The 27,710-nt window shown below is 51.3% G+C and overlaps 1 protein-coding gene across 6 annotated transcripts; it reads left to right on the plus strand.

Annotated features, from left to right (window-relative positions):
• The first annotated feature begins 368 nt into the window (after positions 1-368).
• LOC122371029 lies at positions 369-27,460 on the plus strand. Of its 6 annotated transcripts, none has more exons than XM_043347072.1 (3): positions 369-617; positions 17,008-17,143; positions 26,390-27,460. In XM_043347072.1, the coding sequence occupies exons 1-3, from the start codon at positions 434-436 to the stop codon at positions 26,541-26,543; spliced, it is 474 nt and encodes a 157-aa protein (XP_043203007.1). In that variant the 5' UTR covers positions 369-433; the 3' UTR covers positions 26,544-27,460. The 6 variants fall into 6 exon arrangements, with proteins under 6 accessions (XP_043203007.1, XP_043203005.1, XP_043203004.1 ...); XM_043347070.1 differs by lacking the exon at positions 369-617 and adding an exon at positions 2,823-3,138; XM_043347069.1 differs by lacking the exon at positions 369-617 and adding an exon at positions 5,590-5,961.
• Positions 27,461-27,710: the final 250 nt, after the last annotated feature.

Raw genomic sequence — 27,710 nt, forward strand, 5'->3', positions numbered from 1 at the left:
GATTCTTTGTGGTTTTAGTCCTTATGCGTCGTTATCTTACGTAATTGTCTGAGTTCGGGATTATTGAAGATGAAAGTCTTACTGTGGCGGATCACCCTTTCTTCGCCTGCCGACAAGGTGCGGCTCATCTCCAACCAGTCCGATCAGGGAAGGACACTCGGGCTCTGAGCGACCACTTAGCTCTCCTTCAGACACTCTCGAACAATCATAACGCCATTCTAATAAATCACATCCGACAGGCCGAAAAGGGATTATGTTCACTTCCTCTGTCTGCTTTCTCGACTGAGCTGCAGAACGGGCCAAACCTGTCAGGCAGCTGCTGAGAGATCGCAAGACCGACGTGTGGCGGCGCCAGAGCTCGCGCCTCTGTCAGTGCCGCTTCCTCTCAGCTGAAGGGTGCTCCTCTCGTCTCGCTCTGAGTTCCTATCAGAAGATGAGGCTGACCGTGTGCGCCTGTGCGCTCGTGCTGCTGCTGGCCGGCCCGTGTCACGCCCAGGTGGAGAGCTGGCTGCCCTTCCTGCGGCCGGACCCGTACTTTGACTTCATGTACTACCCCATCATCACCGTGTTCATGCGGGCCACAGAGGTGATCCAGAACGTCTCCGGCGGCGCCATAAGTAAGTCACAGCTCCATCCCCGTCTCCGTGTTCTGTCCTTAGCTGTAGGTACATTCTTTATTTTTCTCTCTGTTTTGTGCATAGCTTCACCCGTTTGTAGTATGGCTTCGTCGTTGTGCATGGGGAAATGGCTTGAGCTCTGGAATTTCATACGCATACTGCATGCCCTTGGTCTGGCAGCACCGATACGATTGCTTTACTGCCGATCTATAACTACAGTGGGTTACAATTTAGCGAAGCATTTAGAAACGACGGATGGGTGTTCTGAGTCAGTAGGGCTATTCTTAGTTCCGAGCATTCTGTTCTGAATTAGTGACTCAAGGGCCACGCGGCAGGCGTTTGAAAGAGCGTCGAAAATGATGAATAAAATACTTAAGCCAATGCTTAGGTTAGATCAAAGGTCAGGTCACTGAATGCCAAAGTTTGCCTATTTGGACATTAAAAAAAACTGGCGTATAAATCGGGAACGAATATATGCAGAACAACGCATTCGATAGCTCTTGCAAAGTTATTTCGCTGTGGTGTCCTCAGATGTTACCAAGGTCAACGGTCACTTTAGCCTATAGAGGGCAAAAATCTTCAAAATTGACTTTTGTTAAACCCATGTTTATGCAATAGCTTTGACACAAAGCTTGTACCATATTTATTTCATCGGCATCGTGTTTGTCTCGTGGAGACGCGTCAAATGAATCATAATTTGACCGAAAAGTCGACTTTTAAAATAGACCTATAAGGCCAAGATCATGAAAAGGTCATCTTGCATATCTGACGATGAGTAGCGTTTAGATGAACCACAGACTTGTCTATAAAATATATGGAGAAAGTCTGTGGATGAACACATTCAAGGTGTTATTATCGCTCTTATATGCCTGAACTTATTTTCAAAAACTGATGGTGACCTTATATGACCTAAGACGACCGCCAGGGTACAACTACTGGGGCCATGGGTACAACTTCCCGAGTCATTGGGTACTCAAGACGGGCACTTCACGGTGTTTGCAATTGTTCAGTACGACTTGTCCAAAAGAGGTGCAGGTCATTTTCTTCTATTTACTTACAATGAAGATTTCTGAAAATCGACCTGACCCCACCGACCACCGTTATGAAAACTTGGTGATCTGACCTTGAGCTACCCGGTACAAAATTGTTTTTTCCTGTTCTCTCTCGAGGAACGCTTCAAAATCTTGTCAGTTTGGGGCGCTGCAGGAGGAGCGCATGTCCCAATTGTAGTAAATTAATTTGCCCCTAATGCCCCCTTCGATCTGCTAGTGAGCTGCACCGAAAAGATGTGTTACCTATAACGTATCCGGAAACGGCAGCGCAGTAACGTTCGCGGTTAACCGTATGGGGAAGAGGGGGGGGGGGGTTGCTACTTGCGGGTCGCAGTTTGCGATTTTATCTAAGATAGCGCTTAGCTTACAGAGAGCAAAAACCGTCCAGACTGATGTTTTCTTTGAACACGGTTTTCGTCAATAACTTTCGGCACAGAGTTTGTATATTGGTTTCAACGGCATTGTGTTTTTCTTGCATGATTGAACTATGCTTTTACTTTAAAGTTTTTTTTTTCTCGAAAATTTGACCGAGGGTCAGTCATCACCATAACCGGAAAATACCATGGGGTATACTGTACATCAGTCAATCCGTATATCATTGGACTTAAATTGTTCAAGGTGCTTTCATCGCTCTAGCACGTCTATCAAGTTAATGCCAAAGGCTGCTGGTAGCCTTTCATGACCTTCATGACTTCATGGTTTTGAGGTGTCAACACGATTTTTAATATTACAGAAAACCCGTATGGGGATGGCGTAGCATCGCCCCATCCCCATCATGGCGCCGGTCTCATTCTCGGAGCTCTGTCAGTTGCCAAAGCGGTCATTTTTCTCCACGTCCGGATTAGTAGCTGGCTTCAGTCCTAATACCATCCGCCGGTGTGAGGCAACATTATCCCCTCGCAAATCGTGTCCGTTTCATCACGCCGGAGATGTCTCAGCCGGATGTCGTGGATGGATCATTACTGACTGCCGGCTTTGCGGGGTACGGCACCAGCGGCAAAAATGCCCATCCGGGAGCTTCCTGCCTACACGCCAAATGATGTATGCAGCTCGCCTCTCTTGCACAACAGTGCACCGCGCGAACGGGACTAACCAGTCTTTGGGCACAAATGGGTCGATGTGAAGACAAACGGAGCGAGAAGGGTCTGTCGCCAGTCGAGCTCTGTCCTCTAGGACGGTCGGTGGTCGGCGGCGGCTGTAGACTCTGCTGGTCCAGCCTCCTCTGTCGACCAGCCATCCTTCCTGAGGTGACAGACCAGTAGTGACTCTGACCATGGTGCCGTCCCGCTGTCTCGCGCTGCCCGCGCTGTTCGTGCTGGTCATGCTGGCCGCGTGCTGTGACGGTCAGGTGGAGAGCTGGCTGCCGCTGCTCCGGCCCGACCCCTACTTTGAGTTCATGTACGTGCCCATCATCACGCTAATCATGCGCTCCACGGAGCTGCTGCAGGGCATCGCTGGCTCCTACAAGGGTGAGTCGCTCCCGGCGGGGATCTTCCAGAGCTGTCGGGAAGTACCAGGGCGCATGTGTCCTGCACTGTGTGGCATGCTTTTTGTTGGATAACGATTGATACGTAAATTACGATCGAGCTTCTGCACATTTGTCTTGTGCTGATTAAATTATACATTCAGTGGCTGTGACCACTGACGGATCCAGGGGAAGGGGTGCATTTGGAGCAAATGCCCGCCCCCGCAGCACCTTAACCCTCGCCCGTATTGGTGCTTTTCCAGCCGAGAACGTATAAGGGTGGGGTAGGGGTGGGGTCCGTTACCCCCCCCCCCCCACTTGCCGTTTCGCCCCGGATCGAGCTAGAGCTTCGCGGAAAAACGAGCGTGTTGCCCGTGACGAGAGGAAGCCGATGATACCCAATTTTAAGGTCCTAGGTCATTGGTTGACCTTCCAGGTCAGGTCAATGACCCAAAACTCGGGAAAATCGGGACCTGTTAGAACGTCGTAAAGTGTGGCTTCTATGGGGTTTTTCGGGGTGCTGATCACGAATGTCATGTTAGTTTTGATCACAGATGATGTTTTAATGCATTTAGGCCAGGTCGGGTCAGGTCAGGTCAGATCATCCAGTAGGGGTCCTGCCGGGTATTCGTAGTAGGTTTCAACCGTCTCTGACAGCTTCGTAACATGTTACGAAGGCACCAAAACTACTTCGTAAATGTTCATATGGCTGTTAACTTCGAATTCAGCTCCAAAAACTGGCCTAGAAACATGAAGAAATAGTATGCAGTGCTCTAGCGAGGAACATCTTGATATATGTAGTTAGGATTTTAAATGACCTTTTCCTCGATAATCAATTGGAAATTCAATAAAAAGTAAATATTATATTGTTTGGCAAATTTTCAAACAACAGTTCATTCTCAAGCCACATGAAACAATTGTTTCATGTGGCTTGAGAATGAACTGTTGTTCGAAAATTTGCCAAACAATATAATATTTACTTTTTATTGAATTTCCAGTTAATTATCGAGGAAAAGGTCATTTAAAATCCTAACTACATAGGCCTAGAAACATGTAAAACTCGAAAAATGAACCGAGGTCATCAAAGGTCAATGACCTGACCTGACCTTCAGGTGACCTTGACACCTACCCTAATGCATGGGGCAACATGATATCACATGTTTGAACGTTTGAACGCACGAAAAGACTGCAAAAGCGCGGCTAATGCGAGCCGACGTACGCCGAATCGCGATTCCGGCCAAACATGGTCTCGAAAAGTAGGTCACAGGTCAAAGGTTATTTGGGTCAGGGTCATGAAATTTTCAGAGTAGGTGTACAATTGATCAACTCGAGGGTACTGAAAGTTTTGTCGCGATCGGCAGCTTTTTACGCAAGTTATTCGCGAAAAATCGAGGGGGGATCCGTTCAATCCCTCTCCTATACGGGCGAGGGTTATTTCCATGAAAATTTACCGTTTTTCTAGAATACAAAGCAAACTAATCTACAATGAAAAGTGTACTGATCTACGTGAAAAGCAAAAATTTGATTTTCATGACCCGATGCATAACTCGTGAACCCAAAGAGCTGCAGCGTTGGGGAAAAGCGCTTTTGGATAGATCTTCCAAAGCTCTTGCTATTTTGCTCTCAGATTTGACCTCAGATCAGCAAGTTTGGTCCAAAGAGGGCGAACACCGCAAAATAGACGTGTCTGCCTGTACAGTTTTTTTTGCAATATTATGTAAATGTTAGCCACTTTATCAGTGTATGACACTTATATTGCCGCAATGTTATTCCTCTCGTCGATTCGCGTCCTTTGAACATTGATTTGACCTCAAAGAGGTCAATTTGAAGATTTGACTAAGTCAGAGTAATGACCTGACCAGGAAAGTCATGTAGCATATCAATCGATCCGTATTGCTGAGCTGAACACATTGCAGCTGTTTTGATCTCTCTACCATAACATGTGACGCACGCTTTCTGACCGACGTCTTCACACTCAGGCTAACATAATTATAGACTCAATTCTATCTCGGCGAACTGTGACTTTTTCCTCTTTGAATAACTATCTCCATACGTGTAGCATTATTACATATTGAGTGTTACATTGTTGACAGCCCTTTGCGTCGGAACACTTCGGCTCCAGAGACGCTTCGGCTTGGGACCCATTGGTTCTACTTTTTATCCAATGAAAGGCAACGCAAAAGCTGAAAGCCTTGTATAGTTCAAAATAGGTCATCATTCGCATGCCCGCATGTTACAGCGTTGTCGCAATGTCATGGCATCGTGAGTCCGTGACATTAGCATTCAGGAGTGTAGGGTGTTATCCGGCCACTTGCTGAAGAGAATAAACAGGTTCAACCACCTGATATGACACGGTTTGGGAAGAAGATCTCCGGGAAATGTCATCACAAGTAAAATGCTCTTGCACGATGCGCGTGTATTACAACAATGGACTTTGAACGGGACTTACCAGTCTTTGGGCACAAATGGGTCGATGTGAAGACAAACGGAGCGAGAAGGGTCTGTCGCCAGTCGAGCTCTGTCCTCTAGGACGGTCGGTGGTGTGTGGCGGCTGTACGGACTCTGCTGGTCCAGCCTCCTCCGTGAGCCAGCCATCCTTCCTGAGGTGACAGACCAGTAGTGCCTCTGACCATGGTGCCGTCCCGATGTCTCGCGCTGCCCACGCTGGCCGTGGTGGCCGTGCTGGCCACGTGCTGTGACGGTCAGGTGGAGAGCTGGCTGCCGCTGCTCCGGCCCGACCCCTACTTTGAGTTCATGTACGTGCCCATCATCACGCTAATCATGCGTTCCACGGAGCTGCTGCAGGGCATCGCCCGCTCCTACAAAGGTGAGCTTTTACACCGTACTTCTTCGTCGGTGTCTCGAGAGTCGAGACATTTAAAGCATTGCAGCCATCCATCTGAATAATAGGCCGTGCTTTTTCTTTTGTGGTTGCCGTTATTTCTGCAGTCGGACTTCTATCTTCTTGGCGCTTTTTATGCAATATGCAGTCTATTGCACGCCCAAAGAGCCGCTGCTCTGGGAGCTCTGTCCGTCAGCGGAGCTGAGTGATGCTGCAGTAAAGAGAAAAGGAGATGCTTCTTTATCATTTCTATCAAAACTCTGCTGCAACCCATCGAAAGATTCGAGTTGAAGTTAGCTAGCACTCCTGAAATTAAAATAACATTTGCAGGCATTCAAAAGGAACATGTTGCAAAATATCTGCGACTTTATTCACTCAAATATATGTTATTTATTAAAATAACAGTTTTAAAGGAGGTGCGTGCCTTCATGCCGGTACTTTACATAGGCGTTCGCCCTATATGCAATGAGCTGTGCCGGGAGGTCGGGGAGTGGGTCAGCCGCCCCCGCCCCCGCCTCCCTCCCCCGTGGCAGACCGTCCTGCCATTGGTCGCCGCTCGCGCGACACTGGCGGTCCGCCGCGCGCGACACAGGCGCGCCACGCCCCCATAATCTATCCGCGGCTCCGGGGCGGCCACCCTCGCAAAAAGCCGACACTCAACAGTCAGTTTTTGTGTGGCATAGTGGCTGCCTAGCCACGGGCCGGCAGTCGCGCCAGTCGTCTTTGGACCGGGCACCGGCGTGTTGATAGGGGAGCGGTGACCCGTGCGTGAGCTTCCGAGTCTCGCGTGTCGCCGGGGCCGTCGGTAGGTGTCGGATTCTCCTCGGTAGGCGGAGTGGACGGTGGGCTCAGGTGCTGTGGTTCAACAGAGTTGAGTGCCGTGAACGACTCTGTGCATGGTCGGATATTGTGCCAGGCGAGGTTGTCTCAGTGCAGTGAGGTGACATTTGTGAGTCAGTTCAGCCGACTCCCAGCACCGATGCGCGCTGCCGGCCGGCTGACTACTCATCTGGGCACGATGCGGGTGGGCCGGCTGCTGACGGTGGCCGTCCTGCTGACCGTGCTGCTGGCGGAGCTGGGGGACGCTCAGGTGTACCAGCCGCCCGACTGGCTGGCAGAGTTCATCTACCACCCGCTGCTCACCGTCATTGTGCGCGTGTACGAGTTCTGCAAAAATGTCAAAGGAGGCTGGAAAAGTGAGTAGCTTGTTTTCACATCACATAGTGATTTTCGCGAAGCACTGGCCCACTGGTCCCTGTCCAAACACTGCGGTGCTGAGATTGCTCTCGAGTCTCGACCTTCTTATTCCGCTCATGCCCAGCGGCGTATTTAGAAAATCGCAAGGGGGTGCAAGGGCTAGGACGCTCCACCTCCAACCAAGGAGGGCGCCATACGGTCACGAGATAAAAAAAATTCCTTAACGAGATCTCAGATCGCTCAGGATGGGAAGGGGCTACCCCCCACGCCTTCAGTTTTATGCGTGTGTAAGGACTAAGGAAAGCCGCGACGCCAAGTGCTGCGAGACTTGGTTAGGTATAGGTTATGCTGCACTGATTTCGCATCGCGTATATTTTTCGCTTTCGACCGCCTTTCTGGATCCGACAGTGGAAATAATTGTTTTAAAGGCAGTGCGGGCCTTCGTTCAGACACTTGCCGCACCAATTGGTTTTCTACATACTGAGGGCGTAGGGGCTGGTACGACCCACTCTCAGTTTCGCCCGTAATGGAGTTAGAGCCTAGAAGAAAAAACGAGCGCGTGTGCCGTAACGAGACGCAACGATTCGTACCCAACTTTAAGGTTTTAGGTCAACCGGTGACCTCTGAGGTCAGGTCAAGTGGCCAAGGGCACGGTTAATAGCTTCACAAAAATGGCCCCAGACCCGCAATTTCGACATCATTGCGTTCATCTAGCTCAGGCGCGTCGTATGGTAGTTCGGGTGAGGTCAACTTAACCCGCGAGTTGCTGGGGGGGCGTTAAACGCCCCCACTTTTTTCGCCGGGCCATAGCATAAAAACGGCGCGCCGCAGGCGCGCCAAATTTTGGGTACCTGTAGGGAATTGATTGAAGTTTATTGTGACAAAGTTTTAAAAAAATCGGTCGGAAACTTTTTGAGATATCGAGGTTTTAGTGATGTCATGATTTCTGAGTTTTCGACCAAAAACGGCATATGTTCAAAAAATCATATTAAATCACAGAATAAACATACAGACATGCCGTAAACGCCATTAGACTGCCAATACCATGATCAATCAAATGGCTATCTTCGACTATTGATTACCGTTCCGCATTTTGCATAATCTTGAACTGAATCTTGGCAATTTTTCGTGACTACTTCACGACCATGATACATGAATTTATTAAATTGAAATTTTTGAGCCAAACACGTACACATATGATAAAATGATTGTCACCATCGTGTTCTACGCCCCAAATTACCTATAAAACATGTGTCACAGGCTGCGAATATCAGTTTTGATTTTCGGGGATATGTGCCTACCCGGTTGACCTGACCTTGACCCTGACCTATGCTTGACTGACCCCTACATGGAGCTGACACTCTTGTAGGCCTTATAAGATGGTTTGTGCACCGTTTTGACAGAGTTTATGGCGAGAGGCGCCCATTGCGAAGTCCTGAAGTCCATGCTACTGAAAGCCCGATTTCGGGTGTTTGACCTGACCTTGACCCGACCTGTGACCTCAAAATTCAACTTTAAAGTACTCATCTGAAGCGTCTCGTCGCGCTCTTTCGTTTGCCGCCTCGTGCGTTTCGCTGCGCCTATTGGTTCTCGAGTTATCGGCTGGGGGCGTTTAACGCCCCCCCCCCCAGCAAACGGTGGGTGGCGAAATACCCCAGCAACTGCCGGGTTAAGGTGCTGACCTCGGGTCAAGGTCAAGTCAGAGCCCCAGATCATAAAATTGGTCGGAGGTCATATTGCATATAATTCGATTCGGCAGGTCTTCCCCAGTCCATTGGTGGATTTCGCGACTTTCGTAGCTCAATTTGTTATGGGGGTATTGACGAAAAACTGTTATGACCCATAGTGACGTCATATATGACGTCACGCAAGGTCAACAATGCAAAAGTGAAGCATCGAACCTTGCAAGGAGTGCATGAAATCACGGTTATATGTGCTTTACAAAGTTTTAGATCATTTCCGGCGCCAAAATAACAGTTTCCATATTTCCCCATTGACTTAGGGGAGAGTGGGGCAAAGCGGCCACCCGGGGCAAAGCGGCCATCCATCGTTTTAGCCCTCCACAGCTGGCGTCAGTTCCAATTTATGATTTCCAATTATACTTCTCTTTGCGGTCGTTCGAATGAGCCAGACCGGGGTTTCAGGCCCATCGCCATTGTTCTGTGAAACACGGAAAACCATTTCTTGCGAGGTTACCAATTATGTTTACAATTTTTAAATGTTATTTTATTCCATAACCGTTTGGAATTTTTATAAGCGTTTTTGTCCATGCATTGCGTGGTTATCGTACATGCCTTCTACCAATTTTAATGCTTTTTACCCCACTAATAGCTGAGCTGGAATATTTTTGTCTCGGACGGTAGCGCGGGGCAAAGCGGCCGGGGCAAAGTGGCCAGCCCCCAATTGGCCATAAGTTGTTTCCATCTGGATAAAAACATTATTTATATTCAAATGTGTCGTCATGCATTCATCTTGGCCACTTTTCGGTTACATGAGTTACCAAATTATGCAATTAAATGTTTTTCCAAGAAAATTCTTTCTTTGTTTAGCAATAGGTGGGAAGATAACAAAGTAAACATCCATCTTCCCTTAAACCTTGTCACCATCAAATACCCTAGTCATGCATGAGGCAACTATTCTGTTTCTCATATCGGGACTTGAGAAGTCGCCAGTGGCCGCTTTGCCTCAGGGATGGGGCAAAGTGGCCAATATGCTATAGGTTTAAAATTTTGTCAATATCTCCCATATGTGAACGCCTTTGGAAATGAAACGCAGTTGGAATAAAAGACAATTTAAAGGAAAAGGGCCACCTTTAACATGGGGATTGAAACTGAGATAGCCATCTTGTAGCCCGTGTCCGAAAACATATCTGTCTACCTCCTTACGGCCGATTTCGGCCTCCATTCGTAGTTATCGGCAATTTTAAAAGAAAATATGCCAGGAATGCGTCCTTATCCCAGGAATGCGTTCTTATCCGACAATACAGCCACCCGCGGCGAGGCTTTGGTTTTTTACCAATCAGCTCCAACCAGATCGGCTTTAACCAATCAGCTTATCTGACACAATCCGACGAGTCTGTCTTCTGAACGCTGATTGGCTTGAGTGTGACGTCATCGCTATGCCATCATACAGTAGGTGCCGTAGAGAGTATCAACATAGTACCAATATGTTAAATAGTTTTAAATACTTTTTCGCGAATTGTGCACTTCTGGCACCAGTTTTAAAAAGAAAATGAAAAATAATAATGTCAAAATTAAAAACAACGATATCTTCATATTTCACGAAGGTGGCCCTTTTCCTTTAATAGGGATCACATTGGTATAGAAAGAATCTTTCCAAGTTTAAAAATCAAGCGTCGGCAACGGCATCTTTACAAACGTTAGGGTGGCCGCTTTGCCCCACTCTCCCCTACCTATAATGACCTGAGGTCACGTGATCGACCTGACCTCGTGTGACCTTAAGGAAAAATCTGAACTGCACAAGTTGTGAGACCTCTGAAGGATACTACGTCCTGTAAGTTTCGTCTCCCTGTGAAAGTTCCTCTGGCGCTGAGGGCGTTGAGAAGTTGCGACATCCGAGGACCATGCAGAGGTTCACGTATGACGTCATAGGTCAGTGACCTGACCTGACCTGAAAATGCAGTTGGTGTCACAAGATCCGGCTTGATGCAAAGGGCAGCTATGCAACAGCTCTCTATCGTTAGCGTGTACTGAGTTATCGCGAAAAACGCATGGGGGCGGCACCCGTCTCCCCCCTTCCCTCGGCCAGCGAGCGTTAACAATTAACATATATGCAATGAGCATATGCAATGAGCTGTGCCGGGAGACCAGTGAGTGGGTCAGCAGTCAGCCCTCCCCCCCTGGCAGACCGTCCTGCCATTGGTCGCCCCATGCGACACCGGGGGTGTCACTGCAGTGTCTGAGTCAGTTGATCGGTCTCCCAGTACCGATGCGCTCTGACAGCCGGCCGCTGGGGACCCCGGCCGGCTGACTACCCGTCTGGGCACGATGCGGGTGGGCCGGCTGCTGACGGTGGCCGCCCTGCTGACCGTGCTGTTGGCGGTGCTGGGGGACGCTCAGGTGTACCAGCCGCCCGACACGTGGTCTGAGTTCGTCACCCATCCCCTGCTCACCGTCATTGTGCGCGTGTACGAGTTCTGCAAAAATGTCAGAGGAGGCTGGAAAAGTGAGTAGCCAGTACTGTTATTGCATCGCAAAGTATTTATCGCGAAGCATTGAGTATTGACCCCTTGGCCCGTGCCAAATTCTGAAGTGCTGGGTTGCTCTCGGCTCTCTAAATCCGCCCCTGTGTCATTATTTGGTGAGCGACAGGCTGTGTTCCAAAGGCTGTAAACATGCCCTGGGCCCAACGAAACGCCAACATTTCTTTCACGTTGATGTACCCGAAAGTGAAACAGCTTTGGAGAAATGATAGCAAATGATTTGCTTTACTACGAGCGTTTTTTTCAGAATGATATCGGACCTATGATCTTGCATTGAGGGATGCACTTTGAAAAAATTGGTCTCAAATTAGGGTTATGAGTATCTTTACGTACCTAAGAGGTTATGCCGAGTATATCTCGGCATCTTTAAATACAATTTTACGTGTTGCTGAATAAGCGAGCGTGCAGCTCTTTGAGAAGGTATTGGCTTGACAATAAAATTTATGTACTCTTTGAGTAGGTACACGTTTTTCATGTTTCGGGCCCTAACTTATAATGATCGTAGTGTTCTGGGCCTCGGTCCTCGGATGCTCGTATTCAGCTCCTCAACCATTCACCGGAAGTCAGTTATATAAAATGGAAACTGGGATACCCTTTTATGTTTTTATTACATTCGAATGCGGCTTGAAAGCCACTAAAGCCCTGGCTGATTCTGCAGAACATGCATCGGCATAGGTCAAGTAGGTGACGCATGATTGTAATCGATGGCTCTGAGCCAAAGAAACTCTCTAAACAATGTCAATTTATTCGCCGGTCAGTTTCGCCTCGTCATGCTGCGTAGCGATGGGCGTGTGCTACCGCATTCCGCTGTATGCATGCGTCGGTGCGGACATTGTCCTCCTGAGTTATCGTTTAGCATGTGCATCTTATTTGGTGTCCGTCCAACTGACGGGCGCCGTGCATTGCATTCATGCATTATTCCGGTGTTTGTTAAATATCGCTCTGCAGTGTGACATGGAAAGACTGTGTCTGTGTCTGCATCTGCTCAACACCCTGGCTTTCACGCTGATCTCATGAGATACTAAACGTCTACCTGTCGGTATATCAAAATCCTATATGTAGGACTCTGTCGGAATATCAAAATCCAGTGTAGGCTTGTTGGTACTTACTGATGTTATTACTGTCGTGTTCATGTGTTGGGGTAGGTAAAGTCGATCGACCGATGACCATTTTCAGTTCAGTCGGTATACTTCCATATCTTAAATCTCATCCATTTTTCGAAAAAGGGATTGGTGAAAGTTAACTCGTGACTTAGCGAAACCTCTGTTGCGATTCCTCAGATATTCACGAGTTTGTAGAGATTTCTGCGCGAGTTTCGGCATTGTTTTGTCGCCGGAGCCTCAGATTCACAGCGGCTGCCGAAGCACCAACAAGGCCCGATGAGCCAGCACAATGCCGTATTTGCTCAGGCACACGCCAAGCCGGAAGGATGAATGGGTGTTGGACTTCCCGGATGGCCGGTGTGCTTTGCCTCTCTCTTTCTGGCCAGCCATGGAAAAAGGCAACTCCATCGCTTCCGCCACCACCCCCACGGGCACTGTCTCTGTGTCGCTACTTCACTTCCCTTAGGAAACTCCTGACGTCTTCCGCGGCAGTCGGTGGCGCGCCTGTGGCTGTGGTGGCGCGTGACTGCGCCGTTACACCGTGACGCGCGCGCTGGCACGGCGGCGGGGCGGAGGCGGCGGCGGCGGGAGTCTTCCGCGGCCGGTCGGCGCGCTGACACGGAGCCATGCGGGCGCGGTCAGCGCGGCCAGCGAGGCACCTTCTTGCCGCTGTGGTGCTACTGGTGACTGTGCACGAGGCCAGGGCCATATTTCGACACCGCTGGCTGGTGCCAAATCTCTACTTCCCCATGATCCGTGCGCTAGATCGTAACGCAAACGCCACTCGCAAGGTGTTCGGAGGACTGTCGAGGATTTTTGGTGAGTAATCCCTTTTCCGGCTGTCTCGTAAGACCGGATTTGCTGCGGTAAAGGAGGCTGGTTGTGGGATTATCTCACTCGTGAAGGGATAAAGCCGGATGTCGCTTTCTCTCGCACATGATGCGCCTACCTGACATGAGCTCTTTTCTGCATTTGCAACGCTGACGAATTTGCATCTTGCAAACGGTGACTAAGTTTGTGACAAGATGCATGAGCACGCTAAGTTTGAAGTGTGCCGCTCTTCTAGGAGCGGTCATCTGATGTCGCATTACCATGAGGATATGAAAGCGTCCTTCCCATAGTTGCGCTAGTGCGTGGAATTTGATGAATATTGCATGAATGTAACAGAATGTTCTTCACATTGCTCTGGTGCAAGATAAATTCCTGCCGCCGACTGGGGTTTAATGAGGTGCAGCGGAGCGGCGCTGGTGGATATCTATCGGATGATCTTAAACTCGTGAGATACGTCTTTTTATGTTTACACTGAGGATATGAAATTATATCTACCAAATCGTAGATATCATTTTTAGTTGTTGTGATGCAAATTATATAGTTTTTGTTTTATAGCTCAAGTTGTTAAGACTTAGGACGTAAAAGGGATGCTAATTGAAAAGCCGTTGACTTTTAGTGAGACTTACCAAATTGTTTGCTTAGGTACACATTAGCATGGTTTTGCAATGTCATAGGTGAAAATTTAGTTTTCCAGAATATGATCGTGGTTTCTGTCAATTTCTCTTAATCCAAATAGAACGTCACGTTTGCTTTCTTCGCTCATCCCAGGCTCACCCACACAGACCATTGTGTGTAAAGTAGCCGTGCCAACCCTTCTAGGGTGAACAGGCGCGATCGAGGAGGCCAGTTCCAGTTTCCCCAGTTTCACTCTGCACCGACTATCATCATTCGCGTCTCACGTCAGCCGAGCACACGCTAACTGCTCACACTGATATCACGTGACCTTTTTCTTTGCCTAATTCCTATCCGATAATGGTCTTGAAACATGCACATTATGCAATATAGCCACGCGATACTTCAACCTATGACTTTTCCGGTGTTGTTTTATCATCAAAAATGAAATAAATCAAATCATGCTGTCTATTTCCCTGTGCTGTCCAGACGGATTCCAGTGCTCGAATTTATTAAACAATTACTGGTATCGATAAGTTTAGAACGCTGAAATATTTTGCAACTGCATTGGGACTTCTGTTTTCAATTGAAATTGTTACCACGTGGAAACGACCATCTCCGATAATGTAAATCCTTTTCACCTACTCACTGGGCATTTTACCCGGGCACTGGGCAGGTTACATTTGTTACGGGTCTTAGCTCACTAACGACTCACGAGGCTTTCTGTCTTGGCTGCCTTACACTGGATGACTCGGCCTTCCCATAAGCGTGCCGTGGTGAGTGTAAGCCCCGCGTGCCTGTGTGCCAGCTGCCCGCGTGTGCTGCAATGTGGGTCACCGGCTCACCCGCCCGCCGTCCGCGCGACACCGTCCGAGCGGGAACCGGAAAGGTTCAGACGGTGTCCAGAGGTCGGGCGCTTGCATCATTCAGGCGCCAATTACAAGCAAACCGGCCGCAGTATGCCGATGCGGATGAGAAGAGAAATGATGTTCATTTTCCCCGGAGGTATTGTGATAGCAGCGTAATCTGTAGGACTTTTGACCCGCGCTATTCTAATTTTCTAGCAGAATGAGCCCTGTTAATGGCGAATAGCGAGAGTTACCGAAGCGGGCAGAATCGGATCTGATTAGCATGTGGGTGTTTGAGGTTAATTGCAGCTTTAATTACATTTTCATCGGCTGCATCTGGACTTACTGCTGCTACACCTCTCCAATTACTGCTCATTTGCATACTCAGCGATGTTTTCTCCCGCTGTGATGCACGCTACACTAACAGCTAATGTGCCTCACGAGCATTTCACTGATTTCTCCCAGTACCAGTACCAGACAATAGACATGTCAAGTGTCAACTCGCAAAAACGCAGTTGCGCTTATGTTCAGTTTGTGTGCGTTTCTATGACTTACGTCGCATTGTAAACATCCGTGACAGCTCGCATATTCCGCGATGTCTCAGATTTCGCAACGTCATACGTCCCTGCAGCAACGGGTTGATCCGGAAATAGAAATCGACAGTCAATGCGACCCATACCAAACCAGTCAGCCACCGGTCGCTCGGTGCGGGCGAGGCTTCTATCGTTCGCTCCTAACTCACAGTAGCTCTCTCCTGCTCGGCCGCTCCTGTTGTGCATATCTACACGTGCACACAGAGGTGCACAGTGACGCACACATTCGCTGTACTGCACAGTGCACACAGAAATAGGGGACAGTGTAACCGCTGCACCTCCAGCGCAGCATACAACAGAGGCTTGGCGGCCAGTGGGTCGTCTCACTCATGGCATGCGGCGTGCATTTGCCTGGTTGTGATGGGATGTAGTCGGTATTCAGCAATCACAGGTAGATCTATAGGCACTGGGTATTCGTGGTTCACGGCATATAACGTGAATCACTAATTTGTCGTTGACGGGAGTTTTAACAGTAATGACTATGTTCGATGGACAGTAATGAGGCTGTTAATGGATAATGATCCGTAATAATGATTGGTCAGTGGTCACCGATGCAATGGCCATTCTTGTCAGAGCCGCTGCGACTTGTGGTCAATCAATAGCATTGATCTAGCGACATGTGGCACCGTAATGCCTATCATATCAATGATCCGTGGGTGGACACATTCTTGGTAGACCTGATTTCGAACAGTCTGTTTTCTCACGCAGATAGTGCTACTACCAGTAGGAGCTATGAAATTATGATGTCTTTATGAACGTAGTTAGCTGGCCGTACATAGCTCAGTCTGTCATGGGACGTTCGACAATCGACCTGATCCCGTCTCGTAAGCGTAAGTAAAACGCTCCCGTCACAAGCGACAACTACGCGTGAGCGCTGCGCCGTGACGGGGACGCGCGTCTGCCCCAGCTGGTCAGAACCGTGGCGTCTGCGTAACGTTTCTCGTCACACACCGTTACGTTCTGCGTGACTCTGCGGACTGGTCTGTCACGGGTCTCCATGAGGTGGCTAACTCACCTGAAGACGGCGTTACAGGGGCGTTGAGCACTGAGCAGTAAACAGTACATGGCTGGTTGTATTTCATTCATTCAGTGAATGAAATGAATGCGGAACTACGTATTGCACGTTTTATGATAGGCATTTTTCGATCACCGAGCAGTGTGTAATGCTAGCTTCTGACTCACGGTCGCATCTTTCGTCACACACCGAATAAGTATTCGCTGCTCGGCCCCGTACGGCAATGCCGAGAGCTGGTGACTGCATCTATAAACAAGAACATAACCGGAGACTGCAACATTACATAGAAAGGCAGCACCACGGTGTTCAAACGATCTCAGTTCCATGGAGCGCAGTGAGGAGCAACACAACGCTTCTGAATGGAGCTTGATTAAGTCCAAGAGCTCTTAATTCACTCCCATGCCACCGATTGACCTGTCTATGACTCTCCTGTCGGCCGTCCATTCGCATGTGTATGTGTGTTTGTGACCGTAAATGTGTTTGTGTGTCTTCCACTCTGCGTCACCTCTCACATATGGGTGCTCAGTCTCTGACACTTCATGGGCTTTACTGCGTCTTTCACTCATTGATTTTTCTATCTTAGACTGACACTGTGGTTCTGTTTCGGCAGCGTTCCTGGGCCGGAGGCGTCGCTCGCTGGACTCACCCTCCGTCGACGAGGCCGGTGACCCGTGTGACCTGCGGGTGCCCTGTCTGGCCCTCAAGGCGATGGACGCAGGAACCCTGGACCAGTGGGTCGAGGAAAGGTCAGTGTGCGGGGAATGGTCGGCCTGCACCTCAATGCGAGCCGAGGGGTAAAGGTCGCAGTAACACTGCAACAGTTAAACGCCTGCTCCTCGCACTATGTATTAGTGGGGTGGAGATTGATCAGTCCTTGAGATTCTTATGAACATTTCTGATGCGCTGGTGAGCATGGGCTGCTTCGTGGGTAGCAGAGAGGGCCAGGGGAGCAAACGCGATTGTTTTGGCTAGATGCTTGTTTTTATCAGATCAGAACAGAGATCATAAATGTGCAATAGTATGTACGTTTCATCCATTCGTTGGCAGTCCGAGTTAGAAGTCGGTCTGTGCTACCGAAATGCTAACGAAGTGGGGAAAGCCCTAACGTGCCCACTGGAGAGCCTGTGCTGGTTGCTGACGGTGCTAAGTCTGAGAATAACGACATGGCTCGCTCCCAATTTCTCCTGAGCCTCACTCACACGGAGCCATCACGATCGCCCATATATCGAGCGGCGGTCACGAACCGACGCGGGACTCTCACTGGCAACTTCCTCTCACTCTTAGCGCTAGTCGCCGGTGAGTTGCGCACTTTTCCCAGCGCTCAACGTTCTCTCAACATGCTAAAATCCACATTCAATTTCGCGCTTTGGCTACTTATCCCATGAAAACGCAACGCGAAATGTTTCTCTGTTGTAAGCTGGCGTCGTACATATGTGCATAATTGCGCGGTTTCGCAGATGAAAGCTTGTCCGAAGTGATGGTAGTAGAATGGCTTCTGACAGTCCCAACCACATGCATTCACTCTGAGAGCTCGTAAAACAGTCTATTGGAGCTGCAGCGCTTGAGAGCCGCCGACCGACCCTTTCGAATGTGACTGAACCCTGTCGGATTTCATCGGTTTCCACCGCTAGGTAATGGTTGGTATTGTGACATGCCGAACGGAAGACGGTTGTGGCGGTCCTCTCACTTACATAGGTAAAAACTAATCCACACCCATGATGAAAAAATGTTGCCAACTTGTGATCTCATCAAATTGTTCTCAATTCGTTAGCTTGAGATGCCAAAAAACGTCGTCTTTCGAAATCGACATATCTTCTTCGAAAATCTCGAATCGAAACGACCTCTGGCCGCTCACCGGTTTCTAAATGCGTCACTGCGGGACTCCGGAAGTCCATTTGTGGTAACTGGTGCGTCAGCCTTCTCATAAAAGCGTGCCATCGTAAGAAATGAGCTGTTTTGCTTCGCATGAGTAGTTTGCACGCATTCTGACTTAATTCGACAATTCAACGCATTCGACAATGGGTTAGAATTTATGTACGATATGCCACAACTGTATCAGGCTTGCCGAATCGAAGCTGGAGACAATGTGGTAACCACGTGTGTCGCCGGCCGGCACGGGAGTTCCCGGCGCAGACCGATTCGCGCGCCGACTTGTGACGTCGCTACCCCGCCCCGGCGCTGGGGGGGGGGGGCGGCCCAGGACGTGTCTGTTCGTGAACTTTGTCCCATCACGATGCGACCGCGTGCCTGCGGCCTGCGCTGCCGCAGTGCGTCGGCCAGTGACCAATCCGCGCTCCGATCGGCAGCCACGTGGTGTCCGAGTGTTTCTGCGCATGTCTGGGGCCCAGCCCGCTGCGTCGGGCCGCGCGCTCCGCTCCCCCGACATTCTAGGCCGAGCTCTTGACCCGAGCAGACGCGTCACGTCTGGCTCCATTAGGCCCGTTCTGTCCGGGATTTAGAACTTTAGATTAGCAGGGCATTCTTGGCAAACTTTGATTCCGTTCTCGTCTTTTGGTCACTCCACTGCATGATTCGTTGTTTCGGTTTTTGCCTTCGTTTTGGAACTTAAAATATAACAACCCGCTCTTTTAATTAATTCTTTTACTTGGGGCCGTTTGGATCGAACTGATTGAATTTTTGGAACACGCACCAGGTTGATATTTTCCATTTCTGATTAACGTAAAATCCAGTCACTGATATGTGGTGAACTGCCCCACAGCACCACATATTGGTGACCCCGACGTGATTCTTGTTCGATTTTTCCATACTTCCGGGTTGTCGCCTCCGCTCATTCCCGAATCAATTATTTTATATTATTCCCCGACATGGATTGCTATTCCGTCGCTCCACAGTGGCTTCTGCGCCACTTTTCCATGATGGTTTATGTGCCATCTCTCCGCCGTGTGATTAGTTAGGCATTTATCTTCTCGGTGATTTTATTTCGGCGTTCCATTGGCTCTTTCGGATTTTGCACTCGGTGGTGTTTTAAATTTTAATTGTTCAGTGCATTGCAAACACCGGCTATACTTTAACGATCATGACGAACGAGGGCACGATGGAACCCGCTCATGCTGAGCCGGTCCATCATGTGTCAATCAAGCCGCCGGTTTTTATGGACACCGCGGTTGACGGCTGGTTTGCTATTATGGACGCCCAATTTAACATTGCCAAAATCACCAACTCGCAGACCAAATTCTACCACGTTCTCTCTGCCCTGCCTCCGGAAACCATCTCGCACATTCCGCGTGCTGTCTTGAGCAACAAAAATTTCTCTGAGCTACAGACAGCCGTCACTGACATGTACGAAAAGACAAAGCCAGAGATGTTTGAGAAACTGATCAGCAAAACGCGTCTGACGGGCCGACCCTCACTCTTTCTAAGCGAGCTCAGAGAGGTGGCCGACAAGGTTGGTGTCGGAGACGATCTCGTTCGGCACAAATTTATCCAGTCGCTACCCACAGGCATTGCTACGGCCCTGGCTTCTCAGCGCGAGCTCTCATTGTCGCAGTTGGGCAAACTCGCGGACGAACTGATGCCTCTTGTGCAAAACTCAGCTGCTAACATGGTTCACTGTCAGGATCAGGACCCACAGTCTGACTCACAGGCGTTCCTTGTGGCTCAGCAGCACCCAAGGTACCACAGGGCCACTCAGCCACAGAGCCGAGCCGCCACACACTCCCCTGCTCGTGATGCTCGTGATTCAAGGGCGTCTCTCGGTCTCACGCCGTTCCACCCTGACCAGAAGCCGAAAGTATGCCGTGCTCACCTGTTTTTCGGCAGCCGAGCACGCACTTGCAAGCCATGGTGTCACTGGCCCGACAAAGCTGCTGATCTGACCATGCAGCCGTCCTCACGAGCTGCATCTCCCTCCCGCGCAGCCTCAGAGTCGGGAAACGAGAGGAGCAGGCCGTAAACGCAGCCCTCGGCCTGCCGCTCCTTAGGGTAACAGCCAAGGTGAATGATCAGCCCCTGAAATTCATTGTGGATACTGGCGCTGGTGTATCCCTGGTTCCACCCTCCTATGTGAATGGAACTCTAATTCACCCATTTGCTGTTTCGATCACGACTGCCAGCGGGCAGCCACTGCGCGTGCATGGCGAGGCCACTTTGGATATTGTCCTCCCCACACTCAGACGCAGTTACACATGGACATTTGTAGTGGCTGAAGTGACAGAGCCACTACTCGGTAACGATTTTCTCGCTCACAACTCGTTGGTTGTCGATTGTGGTTCCCAAGTTCTCCGCGACTCCACCACTCTGCTCTCTGCTCCCGGTGTGCCGACGACCGGGGAGTCTGTTCATTTGGTGATAAATGATCTCGCTCAGGTGCCTGAGGCAGTGCGGCCCATCCTAGAGGATCACCCCGCTGTTCTCAGCCCTAACCAGCCGGAGTACACAGACTCGCCAATCAAAACCACTCACTTCATCGACACCGGCAGCGCTCCACCCACGTTCGCCAGCCCACGCAAGCTGCCGCCCGACAAACTAACCGCAGCAAAGCAAGCACTCGATGTGCTGCTCAAAACAGGAGTGATTCGTCCGTCTAGGTCCCCGTGGGCCTCACCCATCCACATGGTTCCGAAGAGTACCCCTGGTGAGTGGCGTGTCACCGGTGATTACCGCGCGCTCAACGCCGTAACCAAACCGGACCGCTACCCACTGCCGCACATTCAGAGCCTCTCAACCAAACTCCACAACGCTCAGTGGTTCAGCAAAATTGATCTGCTCCGTGCATATCACCAGGTGCCTATGAACCCCGCTGACTCAGAGAAGACGGCCGTCACCACGCCCTTCGGCTTGTACGAATACGCCTTCATACCAATGGGGCTCCGCAACGCAGGTGCCACATTCCAGAGGGTCATGGACGGCATCTTCCGAGACGTGCCGTGCGTATTCGTCTATCTTGACGATATCCTGGTATTTTCCGAGAACCAGGAGCAGCATGGAGAAAGATTTGCGCCTCGTGTTCAGCAAGCTGGCTGAGCACAAGCTTCGCATCTCACTGGAGAAATGCGAGTTCATGAAGGAGTCACTCATTTTCCTCGGTCATGACGTCACCAGCACAGGTGTCACACCTCCCAAGGCCAGAGTGAAGGAGATTCTGGACCTCCCTCTACCGCATGACTCAGAGTCACTGCGTCGCTATCTGGGACTCATCGGCTTCTACCGGCGTATGATTCCGCGATTCGCCGATGTCACGTTCCACCTGACCGAACTGATTCGACTCAACCCAAAAAGCAAAGAACTGACGTGGACAGAGGAACAGACTCAGGCGTTCAGTGACAGTAAAGCAGCTCTGGCTGGCGCCTGCACTCTGCCACACCCAGTGCCACACTGCGAGCAGTACGAGCTCGTTACTGACGCATCACAAGTCGCGGTGGGTGCCGCGCTCCATCAGATTGTGGACGGAGTACCCGTTCCCATTGGCTTCTTCTCACGGAAGCTCAGTCAGGCCCAACAGAAGTACGCCGCGTATGACAGAGAGCTACTCGCGGCTTATCTGGCCGCACTCCACTTTCGTGACATGATCGAAGGCCGCCACGTTACCCTGCGAACGGACCACAAGCCACTCGTGCGCGCTTTTCACAGCCCGCACACGGCTAAGTCTGACCGCCAACAGCGCCACTGGTGTGTCGTCACGGAATACATCACGGAGGTCTCGGACATTCGTGGCAGTGACAACGTGGTGGCGGACTGTCTCAGTCGCCCGGTAAATGCAGTGTCCCTCGATGCATGTGACCTCCATTTTATCGCGGCGGCTCAGAAGCAGGAAAAGGAGAGAGACGCCGACAATGCCGATTCAGAGCACCAGGATTCCGAATCAGGTCCAGGATCGCGCTCAAACCCGCAGGACACCTCCCGATTGGAGCCAGTAACACTGTCTGGCGACATCACAGTCCTGTGTGAAAACACTGGATCACATCCACGCCCGTACGTACCAGAGGCATGCAGGCGCGCCGTGTTTGATCGTTTCCACGGCCTGTCACACCCGGGTAGGAAAGGCACCACCCGTCTCATTAGCTCTCGCTATTTCTGGCATGATATGCGCCGTGACATTGCGCGATGGGTGAAGGAGTGTGAAGCATGCCAGGAAGCCAAGGTGCACAGGCACACTCGTTCTCCGCCCGGTCGATTCGATGTGCCCTCACAGCGGTTCGAAACTGTACATATAGACATAGTCGGGCCGCTGCCCCCGTCAGTACCCCACGGGCACCCCTTCACCGCGCCATTTCGTTATTTGTTGACATGCATCGATCGCGCCACGCGTTGGGTCGAGGCCGTGCCGTTGGTCTCGATCACCGCGGAAAGTGTAGCCTCTGCTTTCCTCGACACTTGGGTGTCCCGATTCGGAGTTCCGCTGTATGTTGTCACAGACCGTGGTTCCCAATTTGAAGCGGAACTGTTTGCGCACTTGTCTTCAATGATAGGTTTCCATCGCCTCCGAACCACTGCTTATCATCCGACGTGCAATGGAATGGTGGAACGGGTCCACCGAACGCTCAAAGCCGCCATCCGGGCGCGCAGGCAAGAGTGGCTGCGCGCGCTACCCGTCGTTTTGCTAGGTATAAGAGCTATGCCAGCAGAGTCAGGTTTTTCGGCATTCACTGCCGTCACAGGCGCGCAGGTGCTGTTTCCCCGCTGCGCCGTCGAGAAGGTCCCCGTCGGGACAAAGTACGTCCAAGAACTGGCAAAGCGTATGTCAGAAATCGATTTCGTCACACTCTCACAGGGGTCGAACCACGCCCGCACACCACCGGCGCACGTGCCACCCGATCTCATGACATGCACACACGTGTGGGTACGCGTTGACCGCGTGCGGCACTCTCTGGAGTCCCCGTACCGCGGCCCCATGCGAGTCATCAGACGCAGCCCTAAAGTGTTCACGTTGGAGCTGCCGACTGGCGCCCACGACACTGTAAGCGTCGACAGACTCAAACCGGCACACATGCCGCCACCTGAGGACACGCTTGGTCCGAACAGTACCGAGCCTACGGCTCCGGAGCAGCAGCCGTCACCGTCGACCTCGCTCGGGCCCCTCGCTACTGGGGCGCCCGACGAGCCGACACCGACGCCGACGACTACAAGACCGTCCAGCAAGAGGACTTCAAGACCTGGAGTGACGTCTTCCGCATCGCTGGACGAGGACGACAAGCCGTTCGCGGCTGCGCCGGTGCACACCCGCAGCGGCCGCCGCGTGCACTTCCGGCCGCAACCGGACTTCCGATACTTTTGAGTGCGCCCGCGTACGTGCGTTCGAGGACGATCCTGATCGCGTGGCGCCGACAGTGAAGTGATAACTGCGTCGCGCGGTGTAGTGATTCTTGCGTCGCGGAGGACCGTGCAGTGACAATTGCGTTGCGCCGTACCGTGTAGTGATTATTGCGTCGCGCAGTGAAGTGTCTATCACGTCGCGCACCGAGTGATGTGAAAAGTGATTGTTTTGGCTTATCGTGTATGCGCTCCGCGCTGAGGCGGTGAGTACTGTGGTAACCACGTGTGTCGCCGGCCGGCACGGGAGTTCCCGGCGCAGACCGATTCGCGCGCCGACTTGTGACGTCGCTACCCCGCCCCGGCGCTGGGGGGGGGGGCGGCCCAGGACGTGTCTGTTCGTGAACTTTGTCCCATCACGATGCGACCGCGTGCCTGCGGCCTGCGCTGCCGCAGTGCGTCGGCCAGTGACCAATCCGCGCTCCGATCGGCAGCCACGTGGTGTCCGAGTGTTTCTGCGCATGTCTGGGGCCCAGCCCGCTGCGTCGGGCCGCGCGCTCCGCTCCCCCGACATTCTAGGCCGAGCTCTTGACCCGAGCAGACGCGTCACGTCTGGCTCCATTAGGCCCGTTCTGTCCGGGATTTAGAACTTTAGATTAGCAGGGCATTCTTGGCAAACTTTGATTCCGTTCTCGTCTTTTGGTCACTCCACTGCATGATTCGTTGTTTCGGTTTTTGCCTTCGTTTTGGAACTTAAAATATAACAACCCGCTCTTTTAATTAATTCTTTTACTTGGGGCCGTTTGGATCGAACTGATTGAATTTTTGGAACACGCACCAGGTTGATATTTTCCATTTCTGATTAACGTAAAATCCAGTCACTGATATGTGGTGAACTGCCCCACAGCACCACAACAACATTCGAAAGTTGTCAAGACATCAATTAGGTACAAAACGTCTGGTAATTGATTTGGTTGGATATATGTTTGAAAATGAGTCCATTTACCTTCCAAGGCCTACTTATAAGAGACATCGCTTTTTTATTGGTGCTATCAATAGGTACGCCGGTGAAAGAGATGCACCTGACCTGTGTCACATCAGGCGAATGTAAGGAAGAAACAGTTTCAAACAAATAAACATCTTCATTTGCTGTCTGACGAATTTCTCCAGATATAACTATTAACACTGATTGACTCCCTTTGACCCCAGATAATCTCATTCTGCCCCATTTCCTGGCGTTCGACAGACCATCTTCCGATCACGCCTCCGATAGCCCGCGCCTTTCCCATCCTATCCGGCCGATCTGGGTGCCTCCAATCTGACCTGACCAAGCCCAGCTGATCACGCATTGCCGCTCGACTGACCACCCCCTCTCGGCGGGGGGGGGCGTGACGTCAGCCGGTCAATCCACTTTCCACCGGGGTTCGCCCGACGACCGTCCGGCCCGCCGCGAAAGTCCACCGGCCGGTGCCAGTGTGTGCAACACGCGACCGGCGGGGAACAGGGGGACGGGAGGGTTGGGGAGGGGAGATGACGACTCGCGCTGAGGCGCCGGGGAGGAGGGAGGGGGAGATGAAATAGCCCAGTGTGTGCAACACACCACCGCGGGCGGGGGAAGATAGCAGGTTTAGGCGAGCTGACCTGCTGTTGTGGCGACTGGCAGCGGCTGGAGTCGGCAAGGGGAAACGGAAACACTGATTTACAAAGCCCATTGTGGTCGTCCAAGTGCTTTCAACTCAGCCGCACTCGTCCTACTCTTCAATCCGCTGCTACAGTGGATTGTGGTGGCTTATGTTTGGATCGCAGATAAGCCTCGTCCCGCTCACTTTACGCCAGAGTACCGGTCTACCTCTCCTTGTCCCTGCAGTGCAGAATCAGATCCGTCTAGACACAGCCCCAGTTACGCTCGGGCTGACCTCCCCTCCACCTCTCCCCGTTCCTGCAGTGTAGAATCAGATCCGTCTATGTAGACCCAGCCCTAGTTCCGCTCCGTCTCTCCGTGTACCGTCAGTTCCTTCTGACCGAGTCGGACCGGGTCCCCGACTGGCTGTGTCACCGCTCCGGCCGGGTGTGACCGAGTTCTCGGACTGGACCGGCTCCGGTCCGGCCGACTCCGGAGCCGGGACCGGAGGTCGTCCAGCCGCTGGGAACTGGTCCGACCGACCCCGAGACGCGGCGGAGCGGTCGGGGACCGGCGGACCGGGGCGGTCGCTGCGGCTGGCCCGGTGGTGCACGTATGATGGAATGGAAATGCCGCGGAGGTGCGCATGGAATGCGGATTATGTATGAGATGAGGTCTCGTGATAATAAGTGGTTCCGCGCAGGCTAGGTAAAGGTGCGAGGCGTAGGCCTTGTGTTGCTATCTAACAATTAACCCCAATAACATCGATTCTCTGGACTGAAAAAGCGAGTGTCTAATATTGTCGTGTAGAAACTGCCCTTTCTTGACCACACATTTTGTGTATTTGCCGATTTAGCTGGACCACCCACTCTCGCGCCTGACTTCCAGGGCGTTCTCCGCCGGCCTGTGCGACGGGTCGGGGCACTGAGCAGTGTAGTAGACGGGTCGGCTCCCCATTTTGTGTTACAGCTTATCAGCGAATGTGATCTTATCAGATAAGTGCAACGGAATCACAGCTGCTGACAGCACCTCATGACGATTGTTATCAAATTGCCACAGTAGTAGTCATCAATATTGCTTACCCTCGACGCCCGTTTTACGTCCTTCTATCACCGTTCGCAAAAACAGACACCTGACCCTCGCCTCATCTGTTTACCTCCAGGTGGCCGGCTGCCGCTGGCAAGTGGCGGTCGCAACCGCAGCTGGCGAAGCTGCTGGAGCGCCTGGAGCAGCTGCAGCGGGAGGAGCTGCCGCACAGCCGCCAGCTGCGCCGCAGGGCGTGTCAGGTGGTCCTACAGCGCTGCCCGGCCAGCTAGGAGGCCGGCGCGGTGCCGCGGACTCAGAGGGGCCGCCGCGAGGCGAAGAGTGTGTGAGGGCGAGCGATAGACTGGTGACGTTATGGTACGACTGGTGACGTCATACGATCTAGCCATATGACATCACGGCTTGGATATGACGTTATTCGGTCTGTACTTGTGACGCCACAGTCTGAACATGTGATCTTCGGTCTGGATATATGCCGTCGCAATTCTGAGGTGACGTCTTGCGATATGACCATGTGATGTCATATGAGCTGGATATGCATATGGATGTATGAAGTCACAATAGGGTGGTTTGAAGGTTCGGTTAGGACCGGTACCAGTGACTTTGAACCAATGTCTGAAGATGTGTGATGTCTGTCCGAATGTCGGTCGGAGCCTGATGCCTGTTGTGGATGTTGCGCAGGGGACGTTTGAATGACTTGATGGGGTAGATTGCCTTTGGCAGCGATATTCAGCTGAGCTGGTTTACGCTGCCAAGTCTGCCCACTCCTGCTGTCTGAAAATGGACGAACGGGGGAAACCTGACAGCGGTAGAGAATTCACATATCGGACCTCGAGTCCCAGCCTGTTAGCTCGTTATTCACGCTATGGCGCTGTTACAGCTGTTGTTGCTTTCGTTGTTACTGCTGTTGAAGGACTGCGCTTGTTATTGGTCTGGGGATGAGCGACAATCTGGCCATGACGTGTTCGTTGCTTGTTTCGCGCGTGGTCAGAACGTTTTTTTTTAAGTTACCACATGGGGTTCTATATAGTATATGCAGAGGTCTGTTGTTGCGACGAAGATTCTCTGACCAAGACGTTTCCGTCCCAGAGGCAGCGTTACGATTGTTAGATTGTTAATTTATTCGCCGTTATTGGCGAACGAACGAGGTATCGACTTGTTTCTAGGTCAATAAATTTATTAAGCGCAACTACGCGTGTTTCTGAATCGTAATGTGCCAGAAATCGCGAAGCTTATTCGGCAGATACCCATCAGCAGATGCTGCTGTAACAGGTGCCTATCTGAGAACCACAAAAAGCTTGCACTTGTTTATACTTCCCGGTTAAAGAGCTCCCCAACCTACGCATAGCACACAGCAGAGCCAGACATATCGTGGTCGTACCTCGTTGGACAACAGACAGCTCTTAGCTCACTCTTCCCGAACCCCCCCCCCCCACCCT

The sequence above is a fragment of the Amphibalanus amphitrite genome, unplaced genomic scaffold (assembly GCF_019059575.1).
Source record: "Amphibalanus amphitrite isolate SeventyFive unplaced genomic scaffold, NRLGWU_Aamphi_draft 001196F_arrow, whole genome shotgun sequence".
Classification (NCBI taxonomy): Eukaryota; Metazoa; Arthropoda; class Thecostraca; order Balanomorpha; family Balanidae; genus Amphibalanus; species Amphibalanus amphitrite.

Bases quoted from the DNA above. Each gene is read 5' to 3' on its own strand.
- LOC122371029 (XM_043347073.1), top strand. From the start codon at position 6,956: ATGCGCGCTGCCGGCCGGCTGACTACTCATCTGGGCACGATGCGGGTG. The intron at 7,173-17,007 runs GTGAGTAGCTTG...CTGTTTCGGCAG, and splicing joins TGTCAAAGGAGGCTGGAAAA to CGTTCCTGGGCCGGAGGCGT. The intron at 17,144-26,389 runs GTCAGTGTGCGG...GTTTACCTCCAG, and splicing joins GACCAGTGGGTCGAGGAAAG to GTGGCCGGCTGCCGCTGGCA.